Genomic DNA, 12,717 nt, shown 5'->3' on the forward strand with positions numbered 1-12,717 from the left:
AGCACGCACTCCCTTCTTTTCTCTCTCTCATCACAATAAAACTAGGAGCTCCTCGGGTCATACGGCGTCTTCACTCAGCCAGATTTTGCAGTGAGAAAGCTTCCTTGGTTTTACGTACATGAGCAAAGTAAACAACATTAAGAGAAGGCAGGGTCATAAGTAGGCCTACACTATGTTTTCAGCCCAGCTGAGCAGTTTTCAACTCTTTTTTTTTTTTTTTTTTTAAATTGTTCTTAGGATGAAATAGTTTCTTTTTTATTTTCTAACTGTACGTTTTAAAGAGATTAGCTGAAATCAAGTTAAGTAGTGAATTAAAAAAAAAACTATAATGTAAAAACTATCAGGTGTTCAGTTTCAGGCATAAATCCCTGCAAACATGACTCAATCAGGCCGTCACCACCACACGTGCGTGTGCGCGTGGAGGATACACAGGCCTACTGGGAATAATTGGTAGCATAGATTATTCAGTATTGGTCATGCATAATTATTTAGTACCGTCAGTTTATTGTGGTGTCACATATACTACTATAAGTTTCCCTAATATCAGAACGATATCAGTAGGCTAATAACTTAGAGTGCATTACGTCCTTCAGTCTGTTGTCCGCAGATTCAGTGAGGACAGAGAGAGACAACGCCTTAGCAGTGGATTATAGGTGCATAGTGACCCGTAGTGGCTCAAAAGTGGTACTGCACCATGAGCTAAACTTGCAAATCCATCAAAACGGTATAACCTCGCCCACATTTGACATGTGAGGGTTGCTAGAGTCATATGAATTTAAGTGTGAGACCACCTGGGGAGGGGGGTCAGGGTGGCATTGTATGCAACAGCCTGATTAAAGGTGCTCTCTGAAAGTGATATCCCTTCACCAGGTGATGATCAGTCCCTTGGGTTGGACATGTGATTGAGCCATAGTGATGCTATGAATGAATCTAAATAGACATCGCTCACAGACACGCCTCGGTGAGCAGCACTTGCTCACACACAAAAGGACATATTAGTGATCAATCATTTTTTCCTGATTTAACTAAATTGTAAACACATATTCTGCATCAAAATAATGAGGACTGACAAACTATTATAAGGCTATTTGGTTATTGTGACAAAGTAGGCTACTATAAATGACTTCTCGCGGAACATTAGTCCGTGTGCAGTTTATGGTGGGATTTTTTTGTATGTCTTTTAAACCATTTTAAAGCATTATCTCGATTGTTGCTGTTCTTTTAATCATAAAAATGATTGATTAATGCCACACCTACTTGATCAGTGTCATCATTTTGACCTGATCAACAACATGAAACAAAAATCTCTCTCTCTCTCTCTCTCTCTCTCTCTCTCTCTCTCTCTCTCTCGCTCTCTGCGAATCTCCATGTGTTGTTTGTTGGCTCCCTCTAGTGGTGAAAAGTACACACTCAAATGTGGCATTTTGTATTAGGCCGTTTCAAAGCTATGCAGAGAAAGCAAATTGTATCTTACAAATTATTGAATAAAGTACCCACTTTTATCTTACTAATATTCCTTGTAATCAATAAAGTAGATTACAAGCCATGATAATTAACAGAACCTCAGTTCATCATTTATTTATTTTTATTCTTTATTGCAAACTAGTTCAATGACAAATGACAACATATACCAGGGGTTACGTGGTACGTTACGTGGTCTTTTATCTCTAACTAACTAACTAACACACAAACACACACACACACACACATTAGAAATACCCAGAGGGCTTAATGCAAATATTAAAAAGACCAAAGGTCTCCAGACTTCCAGACGTTAGCCGTAACAATAGTCCACACAGACCAAAAACAGGTCTGGAGGGCATGTATTTAAAGGTGATGTCGAGAGCCTCTGAATGTGCTGCAGCTGCTGTCAGAGATCTAATAAATCACTGCACTTGACACAAGAAAAAATTAGATTAAATTCAAATGAAACCTTCTGTTAAAGCTCTGTCTCAACAGCAGGTCATTTTGGATTGAACTGTGCTTCTTTTTATTCAATTTAAAGTTGTATTTCCATTGGTCACATTACAGCAGTTTTGTAAATGACACGTCTGTCAATAAGTGATCCAATTTACTTCACAGTGCTATGGAGTAAGGTCTGGCAACGCGAGACTATAGATACAATTTAACTGAACTAGCCTACTTGTAAACTACATGTTTTTTTTCTTTTTGCTGTTAAAACACATGCAGTGAAATTCAGGAGAAGTGTTTTGTACTCTCTGCAGTGTTGCTGCTGTGGTTGGGTGTTTTCTTGTTTAACCTGTAAAGGCCATTTCCATGTCAATGCTATCCTCCCACCCCCACCTAGACCACTCACCTGAGCAAACTGATCCTTCTGATGTTACAGAGGGGCTGCAGGCATCACCACAGGCCCCTTTAGAAGGAGGATAAATGGTCATTTGACCCCACAACCACATGCTACACCTATAAAAGAGTTTTCTCTGCATGCTGCCTTTAAGCTTGAAGTTGGCCATCGTTTGCCACACCCAGCTGGAGTGATTTCCTGGATGAATTAGCCACTGTTTCCTACCCAATTATCCTTTTCGCCAAATTACCGGTATGTGGGTGTATCTGTAAACTCATCAGACCTTTCAGAAAAATATCTTTTAACAGTAGTGAGCTACACACATGATTGTCTCATTACGTCTTCATGTTTGATAAAACTTCAGTTGTGCAGAGAGCAGAAACAGAAAGAAAACAGATGGATTTACATTCTAGGCTCATTTAATTAGAACAGAATACACACAATATGATGGTGACATTTCTTATATCTTATAATAACCCTGCATGTCTACCTGATATAGACTTCAGCAAATATTACCTACAGAGTTACATCTCTGCGTATCCTTTTTTGGGGGGCTTTTCATCCTTTAATTGATAGGACAGCTAGGTGAGAAAGGGGAGAGAGAGGGGGAAGACATGCAGGAAATCGTCACAGGTCGGACTCAAACCCAAGTATATGTGCTCTACCCAGTGAGTCAACCCGGTCACTCTCTGTGTATCCTTTAGTCTGGATGTATTAATAATAACAAATCCTGGCTTTGTGGACTTCCTCGGTTTTATTTCTTAAACCGTGAAGATTTGCTGATAGATGGGAGCTGTTATCATCCTTGCTTTTATTTACTATAGTCATGTTTGGCTATGGACAATTTGCATTTGTAATTTATCAATTTGCATTTGTTTGTATATTTGCCTTCTATCTATCTAGTCTAAGTCTCTTCCAAAAGCTATGTCGCAATGTTACGTCACAAAAATACAAAACAATATGAAATGACCACAACAAATTGTGTTCTTCCTTTGTGTGAAAGAGGCAAGAATGTTATAAAGTCAACCTTTCTCTCCAACAAACAATTTACATTAAAAAACCCTTTATACACTGACTAGTCCATTTTCCAACAGTTATAAATCAATCATTCAAATCAATGGGGTGATGTTTCAACCAAAACAAGCTCTGAACTGCAGTAACCTGTGTTCAGTGATTTAAAAACATTTTGACAGAGTTGCTTGTTCAGTAGTTAAAAATAGCTCTTGGAATGTTTTCGTAATACTTCTGCAGAAGCAAAGAACTAAAGTGCAATACTTGAAGGAAATACAGCATAAGCTAATGCACTGTTTGCACCTGATTGTGCTGTTCCTTTCAAGAAAAGTCTTTATAGATGGGTGCTTTTGTCTGGATTTCCCTTGAACTAGATCTGACCTCTGCTTCTCCTCTTCATTATTTCAGCTGCAATTTATAGTTTGTAATGGTCAGATTTGTATTGTTGTTTTATATGTCTTTGTAATTATGGGAATTACATTGTATGCCCTAAATCAGAAAGATTGTCATTATATGAAGAGAATATTCTTTGTTTAAAAAAAATACATGTCTTCAAAAAAGCAGAATCACTATGCTAAGTGTTTTACATGCCATACAGTCAAACATTATAAACTGAGTTTATAGTTTGTATTACTTACAAAGCCTTGGGCTACTCCTGCCATTCATTAACCCTTACTATAACAACAGTTTATGACCTACAGTGGGCGTTATGCGTGCCTCATCCACACTGCAGGGTATGTTGCCTTTGGCTGTACAGCACACAACAAACAAACACACACACACACACACACACACACACACACACACACACACACACACACACACACGAAAATCTTTTTCTTCCTTTACTTCTTTCACAAAATAAACCCAAAGGCTCAGCTAATGCAATGTGCAAAGAAGACTCCAAATCAGAAAGCTTTTTTATTATTATTATTATTTTTTTTCTTAATCTCTGGCCTCCACACATCTGGTTACACAAGAGCAAGATAAAGCTGGTTAAAGCTGCCATGTGTTGTCAGCTGAGGGATTTTCCCATCCGAAAAAAAGTCTCGAGGAGAATATTCTGAATGTATCTTTGATAATCCAAAATTGGTGGTGGACTCTAAGCAAAGGTTATGATTGCCCAACAAATTGCTCTGAAAGCTCTTAAAAGCTTCTCTCATGGTTGTTGAAGAACAGAAAGCGGCTCCTTCTGTAGGCAAATCAAGCTCTTGGAGATTGTTGGGTGAGTTTACATCACATTGGCTGACAGAGATGAGACCTTATGCATCTTATATTGAAAAGTAATTAACCAGCGTCTTTAAAACTGAATCAATTATGCGATTACAGCGCTATGGTAAACATGACGTAGAAAGAAATAAGATGATAAGATATGAATAATTACATTAAATCTGTAACTGTTGCAATGTACTAATGCCCACCTCATTTTTGTAACCAAATACCTGCCTTTCTTAGATCAAGTCTTTTTGGTCACCTGTCTGGTTTTTTTTTTTTTTTTTTTTTTTTTTTTATTGGTGTTGTTGGATATTCTTTTTAAAACTTTCAATACAACTATACATTATATAAAAAAAAAACTGTAACTAATAGATTTATTAACGGTCAATAACTCATTTAATGCTTTATAAATCAGTAATAAGGCCTACATTAAAAACAATATTTGGGTCGCCAGGTTGTAAAAAATTGACTGGTGTTGATGCTCCGCAAGCACATTTGGTTTTATCTCTTTAATTCATCCTGAAGCCGACTGCAATGGACAACTTGACTACTGTCTTTTAGAAAATGTTGATAATCAAACTAGTTAACTCATAATAATGTATTACCAATTATAATTATTACAATAATTCTTTTTAAATTAGTCTGTTAGAGTAAAACATGCTGAATAAATTCTTATTCATGTTTTTGCTTATTTCTTTAGACGACAGGGTTAGGCTTAACGGAAGTGACGACATACAAATTACCCAAAGCAGCGGCTTGACCATTGACATAAAAGGGCTTGACAAATTTTTGCAGTTTAATCCATTAAACAGCGCACTGTGGTGGGGTTACTTGTATGTAACCTATTGTTACTGTGGGATTTCAAAAATGTAACATTAACTCATCAACTATTACCATATATATATATATATATATATATATATATAGCCTACGTAAATATATCAATTAACTGTAACAAACAAAGCGTTTAAACGGATGATCCTCTGCTAAACCCGCCACATAGGTCAGGCCATTGTTGTATATATAATGGGTCAGGCCAATGTAACAAAGTGCAGGAAAGTAGCAGGAGTTAGAGTTCCGATTTAAAAATATTGATTTAAAAATAAAACTATTTTCATGTCACACTATAGGGACATCTTTTATTATGAAGAGAATATACCGAATACGGTATGGTCGCTGCTGTTACCTTGACACCAAATACACTCCATGCCCATGTGATGTGTGTCTGGAGTGTAGCCTGCACTGTGTATGGTCTAGAGCGGATTGTCTGTTGCTGTAGAAGCAGTCTCCACTCTCCAGGCGAAGTGTAACACAGATTACCTCTAAATTGTTTTTCTTTCTACTAACACGGATTTCAAACGTTTGTACTGATGTAGCGTTAGCAGCTCCAGAACCTATCCGGATTTCAGTCAGTAATCCCACAAATCCAACTGGTAAGATTTATTTAAAATTAAGACAATTTCTAACGCAGCTAGCTAGCAAGCGAGCTAGCGATAGCTAAATGGTAAAACACTGTAGCGAGTAATGGTAGTTTTACGCCGGTTATTTAATTGTTAACAAGCTTGTCCGTTAACGTTAATTTAGCATTGTTACCAAGGTCAAATAGTCAAAAAATAGCTTGCTACATATAACGATAGCTAATGTTAGCCAAGCTGTCTGACATCAAGGCTGTGCACTCATGGCACTGCAGTTAACTACTGTGATTTAGCACCTAAAAGCCATTAATTAAATATTGTTACATAACGTTAACTGTTAGCTACGTCAGAAAGGGGACGCCATTGCTGGCATGACAGTCTTGCCCCGCTCGTTTTTGTAGAAATGCGTTAAGTAACATTAGGTGGTGTCAGAGAAGCAGTCTCAAAGGCTAGCTAAGTAACGTTACACATCTCATGATATGCATACTGTACTGTCATAGATATAAACACGTGTGTATATATCTATGCTGTACTGTGACGTGCTTGGCGGCGTGCTAAAACAACTGCAAGACGTGATTTTCAGGTTATTCTCTCCTCCCGAGTACATTACGTTATTGTCTTAATAACGTTCATTTCCTCCGACCACCCCAGGATGCTGACAGTCATTTGGGTGGGGCTGACGCGGATGACAGTACAAGGGAGCAGAGCCCAGGGATAAGCCAAACCGCACAGCATCAGTTTAAAGCAACAAGGTCAGTGGGGTTGGTAAAGCCATGACCAAGCCCGAGTCGAAGAAAAGCGGCGTGGCCGCGATCAACGTTACCGGCAAGTGCGCCACATCCGCCGCCGAGCAGGTCAACAACGGTTCAGTCGAGCCGGACTGTCCGGATCAAAGCACACATATCAAAGCTAATGTGACGAAGCAGACTTCCAAGGAGAGCATGCATCGGAGAAACACGGAGTGTGAAGTATATGACGACGGGACCAACACCTTTTTCTGGTGAGTACTTTCTGGCAATGTCAGCAATACAAATGTCAAATTTTGAACGCTGCAGCATCGGAGCTAGTTGTAGTGTTTTCGTCAGTGACTACAAGAAAATCCTTCAAATTCCCATTACCTTCAGAAAAAGGACATCAGGACAAGGTTTGTGATAGCTTTCAAGGTGAACTGAAAGGCCCAAGTGACCTCAATCACAACAAATACTGTGACCTTGTTCCAAATTTAATATACAGTGACTTAAATAGTTAGTCTGAGATCAAGCTGAAATGTCTTTTTGGTGAAATTATTCAAATGCAAAATGATAGAAAGGAATCATCAAGGTCCACAAGGTGTTTTGACCGGCTGTACGCTGCACATCCAAGTGCAGAGCTTGTTGTTGACAAGCCAATATCCCAGTCTGCACCTTCGGCAGAAAGAGATCCACGACCGATTTGAAGTCGAGACAGATATTCTGTTCATGCGGTAAACTGGAGGGGTGAGTTCTGTATGTACTCACTGACACTAATGCACACACCCAGACAGAGGGTGTTGACATGTGCAGGATGCTTTAATTCATAACAACCATGCCCCTTTAACCTGTTGATCCAGGAATATTTAAGCCTGAGTAAGTGTATGTGTCTCATCTCTGCTTTGTGTGTGTAAAGCAAGGGACAGTAAGAATCTGCTAAGCTATCTAGTACTGTTGGCAACACAAGAGACTGGTCCTTCCAGAGATAAACCCTAATGAGAATTTCTCATTACTGAAATCCAGGTTTCCTGTTAGTCTAATAATGGAGGCATTAACAGGAACTAAGATGCTAAGAGACTTTTGTCTATTAAAGGTATTAAAGGAACACACCAACTTATTGGGAATTTAGCTTATTCACCGTAACCCCCAGAGTTAGACAAGTCCATACATACCCTTCTCATCTCCGTGCGTGCTGTAAGGCTGTCTGACGGCTCCAGCGGCATCAGCTCATCAAAGAATATGCAGGTGAATGGTTCCAGTAATCCTACTGCTCCGAATAAGTGACAAAATAACGCCAACGTGTTCCTATTTACATTGTTGTGATTTATAGAGTCACAGCGTGTACAAAAAACAACGTAACATGAGACACAGCCATCTTCTAACTGTAAACAAACCGGGAACTATATTCTCAGACAGGCTTGCTGCGAGCATATCAAGTACTATATTCTTCCACCTGAGAATATAGTTCCCGGTTTGTTTACGGTACAAATCACAACATGTAAATAGGAACATGTTGGTGTTATTTTGTTACTTTTGTCACAATTGGGAGCAGTAGGCTAGTTGGAACCAGTTACCTGCAGGATCTCTGCTGGGCTAAGCTAATGCTGGAACCGTCAGACAGCGTTACAGCACGCACGGAGATGAGAAGGGTATGTATCGACTTGTCTTACTCTGGGGGTTACGGTGAATAAGATAAATTCCCAATAAGTCGGCGTGTTCCTTTTAAAGTAGGCCAGCATCGCGCAGTATGTACAGGAGTTTCTAATGTATGGCCGGCCACCCCATTTATATCAATTAGGGTAGACTAAATACTAGAATCTGGCTTCGTTTAAGCCATATAATTCAACACAATACAAACTACAGTTGAATCAACACTTCTATAAACCTGTTGGAACAAATACTGAACATTGTGACTCACGGTTAGACTAGCTGTTTGTTGATGGTGGCAGCTTCCTCTGGTTGTTAAGGAGAGTAACCATGTGGCATGCAACCTGCCTTATTAGCACAGATGTAAAGGTGCTGCAGGTAGGATTGTGAAGATCCAGGACTTAGCCAAAGAACTTGAACATCGACAACTTCTCAGTCCCTCCCTCCCCCTTTCTGCTAAAGGGAGAATGAATGCGTGTGCATGAGCAGTGATTGACACGCAGTTAGACCAGGCCATGATTGGTGCATCTGAACAGGGAGCCATGGACAGGCTGAGGTGGTGCCAGAGGAGCTGGAAAGGACCTCCTTCATGTAGTTTTCAAACATAGGGTCAGTTTCAGCAAAAATGACAAAAGTTAGTTTTATAAGTCTTACCTACTGCACCTTAAATTGAGGGAAGGTTTTTATTTATTTATTTTTTTTAGAAAAAAAGGAATAGCTTGGACAGACCCTTATATAGAAGTCAGCTAGACTGGGTAAACCCAGCCCGATCTGCCGGTGATTTGATTTCGCCCTGCAGCTCAGGCTGGAAACCTGTATGTTTATCTATCCTGCTTCCGTTACAATTTTGCAGGGACCAATCACAAACTGGCTTATCCACCTGGCGCGCTATTGGCTGTAAGAGTAATTTGAACTATGCCCGTTGATCACGCCTCTTGTGCAGAGAAAATACAGAGCAGACTCCCCCGACTAATGTTGAATCTTAAAAGATTGAGCTTGGTCTGGTGGTAGCCAGACTGGAAGTCAGCCTGATGAAACAAAATTTTGTACTGGCACACCACTTTTGATGTTTCCTTAAATAGCATTGCTGCCCACACATTTCCGTTCCAGGAGGCTTCTGAGAAGGCTTTGTGCATACTGACTACTGACAGTGTCTTAAAAAGGTTTTGTTTTTAAAAGTATTTTAGGAGGAGAACTCTTAAAGTAGGGTAGTAACACCACTTGAAAGAAAATTGAGCTCATACCAGAATGCCACAAGGCCAGTGACTCTGTGATTTATAATTAATTGAGATCATCGAAAACAGGCTGCAAAAACATGAAAGTGACAATTGATCATGTCCTATTAAATACAAGTCACATTTAGCTTAGTAAAGTCACAAACTGTATTTGTCCAGCATTTTTCAACCCTGCCGGACAACCTTAGGCTATTTCTGAATGCTCTTATTGGCCATTGGACTGTCTTAAACCCGTAGCTTGTTTTATCTATATGTTCAACCTCAATCTTGGTGGTACATTTTGCTCTAATCTTAGCCTGCCTCTCAGTTGCACCAGGCTGATATTTCCGCTGTGTCTTTTCTTCCCGGTGGTGTTGTGTGGTTGTTAGGCAAGAGAGGAGCCCTGTATCTCCTGCCAATCCCTTGGATAAGGAGATGGAACAGGGAGAAAATGCTAATGGAACCTGGCGTGCCGTCTCCATGACAGACTCTGAGCCAAAGGGCTGGCAGAGGGGGTGACATTCTTTAGGTTGACAGGTGACCGCATTGATCTCAATACAAAATAAGCAGGTTTAAAAAAAAAACAAAAAAACATTGTTATATTGCAATATTAAGTTGCTACCCTTAAATAATAAGACTAGTGTTGTGTTATCTTTTTATTACCAAGTCCCCTGAAGTGACCATTGCTCGTGTAGCTACAGTCTTATCCAGCTAATGCCTCTGTGCCATTGACCTTTATTGCATTGTATTAAAAACACATAAAAGAGCCATACTGTTGAACCAGGTTACCATTTACTTACTGCAGTGTCAATCTCTGGAGAGCTGTGTCAGTCAAATGTCACTGAGCATGCTCAGGGACATGGTTTCATGTTTATGCATTGCTAGTGTGATGAGTTGATAGGAATAAACTACACGTGCTGTGTTTATCATAAAAAGCTGTATTCCTAGTTTTTTTGGCCACTGTGAGGGGGGAAACAACATCCAAACAAGCTGCGAAATATACAGCCACCACATACAATCATGTTTAAAAGTTGTTCAGGCTTGCTCGTTAGGAAACAAATGTTGTCTGAATGTTCATGGTCAGCTGCTGAGCCTCTAAATGTTGCTGTGTTTCTGGCCACCTGACGAATGCAAGTCCAATATGCACAATCCTTTTTAGCTCTGATTTAGTGTCTTAACCAGAGCCTGACCAATATCGCAGCATCACTGATATTGTCGTCTGATTTTAGCTTATCACAGATATATCTGTATATGTTGATTGACAAGTAACAAGAAATTGCAGGACAGAGAGATATGTTTTAGGTAATTTAGAGGCTATTGTTCATTGCAGTTTGTCCACAAGAGAGCACTAACCTATTTAATTTGCAACTGTAAAATGTCTAGCTCATAACATGTATTGGTCCCACTTTGCCCCCCCCCTACACTTTCAGAGTGTAATTCACTTCTACACTGCTGACGTAAATAAGCCATATAATAATAATCATCCCGAGTATATTAAACCCTAAACTGACTCTGCCATTGCTCCCACCATACACTATTTCTATAAATTATCTTGCCTTTATGTCCTTGTCAGCTTGCCAAAGATCATTAAAAAAAGAAGTAATTATTTTCCCTCTTTCTAATTGAGAATTCCTGGGGTTATCCTTTGCATGCTGCATTTCCTGTGACTTCTATCAGTAAGTGGACAAATAAAACTTTGCCCCTTGAGTTGAGATAAACCCCATGGATAGCATGGATGTATCTGAACCACTATGGTGTGTAACTGTCGTACGACAAAGGCCAAGGTTTGTTCCCTGCTGTCTGGTGATATGGGCGATATGAGCCTACGGCCAGCATCGTGGCCTTCAAACTGAAGTTCAAAGTGTCTACCAAAAGTGTACTTATTATAAATTTAACAGGCCAGCTACTCCCTGCTGAGGTTTTCACTCTCCCCGAAAGCTATTTTTGACTTCTATTCGTCCATTTAAGTCATACAATCCATACCTCATTGTGTATGTTTTGTGTGGTTAGTTACACCCCATTTTTGTAACTATTTTCAGCTCAAGTAACCCAGTTTCTCAACAGATATCTGTGGCAACTCATCTGTTTTATCTCCTCTCCACTCCCTTCATTATATTTACTTTTGATTATTAGAGCCAAAGCTTTTTCTGTCACATGCACAGGATGTCTAAAGGCTTTGTTGAGACACTTTGTTTAGCAATCACCGATGTTTTCCCAGCTCAAATTAGTGCATTAATATTGCTAAACATTCTCCTTTGGTGACCTCAGATATTCTTTTCTCTCCTCCAGTGGCTTTTATTGAATTTTCCTCCTTTACAAATGTTATTAATAACCCTCTCTCTGTCCCTACTGTCCCTCTTTCTCTGCAGGCGAGCCCATACTGTGACCGTGCTGTTCATTCTGACCTGTGCTCTGGTCTACGTCACGCTGTTGGAAGAAACCCCCCAGGACACGGCCTACAACACTAAGAGGTCAGTAGGCTGTACTCGTCACTTCCTCAGTGAGCTTAAAGCCAAAACCCTGCAGGAACCAGCAGGCTGAGAAAATCCACGTAATCCACTGAGGCTTGTTGATTGGACTGAAGTTTGAAATAATTTTGGCAGCAGTTTATCATGAGGGAAAACTTGTTTGATTAGTAATCAGCATCACTAAAATATTTGAGGTTTATTCAAATTTTTGCCCTTAATGTTGAGCCATCCTGGATTTCTAATTTCAATCTTTTGTGGGTCATGTCACATTCATTCAACGCCCGATGAATAGGTCACATAACAAAACCAGCCAGTGAGCACCACCATTTTGATTGCACCTTAAACACCATTTGGCATGAAGACAAACCGCCACAGCAACATGGATGAGATGCAGAATTCATCGGTTCAAATTTAATCACTTCCTTCTTCAGCAGCTTTCACCTTGAACCCAGCTGGCCCTCTGTGGAAGTCACTGCTTTTCACAGAAAAATCAAACCCTGATGACCATGAAAAGGAATAGCATGAATGTCCGGTAACCATTTGATTAGATTAAGATTTAGTGAGCGAGTTTTATGCCTCACTCTTTCAACACAGAGACAATATGCAACAGAGTGCATTACATGCACTGAATCATAGAGACTTGGATAAAAGCAAAAATGACTGAGGTGTGATCCTGTTTCCCTTATTAGTTCCCAGTCATACCAAAAAGTGGCA

General features: G+C 39.7%; 1 protein-coding gene across 1 annotated transcript in view; it reads left to right on the forward strand.

Annotated features, from left to right (window-relative positions):
• The first annotated feature begins 5,731 nt into the window (after positions 1–5,731).
• The window catches only part of ptdss2 (phosphatidylserine synthase 2), a 32,791-nt gene continuing 25,805 nt past the window's right edge, over positions 5,732–12,717 (forward strand). Inside the window, exons 1-3 of the mRNA XM_028585002.1 lie at positions 5,732–5,964; positions 6,598–6,946; positions 11,905–12,006. Of these exons, the coding sequence (XP_028440803.1) occupies positions 6,720–6,946; positions 11,905–12,006 (329 nt within the window). The 5' untranslated portion in view covers positions 5,732–5,964; positions 6,598–6,719. The remainder of the gene's footprint in view (positions 5,965–6,597; positions 6,947–11,904; positions 12,007–12,717) is intronic.

Source organism: Perca flavescens, chromosome 8 (genome assembly GCF_004354835.1).
Source record: "Perca flavescens isolate YP-PL-M2 chromosome 8, PFLA_1.0, whole genome shotgun sequence".
Classification (NCBI taxonomy): Eukaryota; Metazoa; Chordata; class Actinopteri; order Perciformes; family Percidae; genus Perca; species Perca flavescens.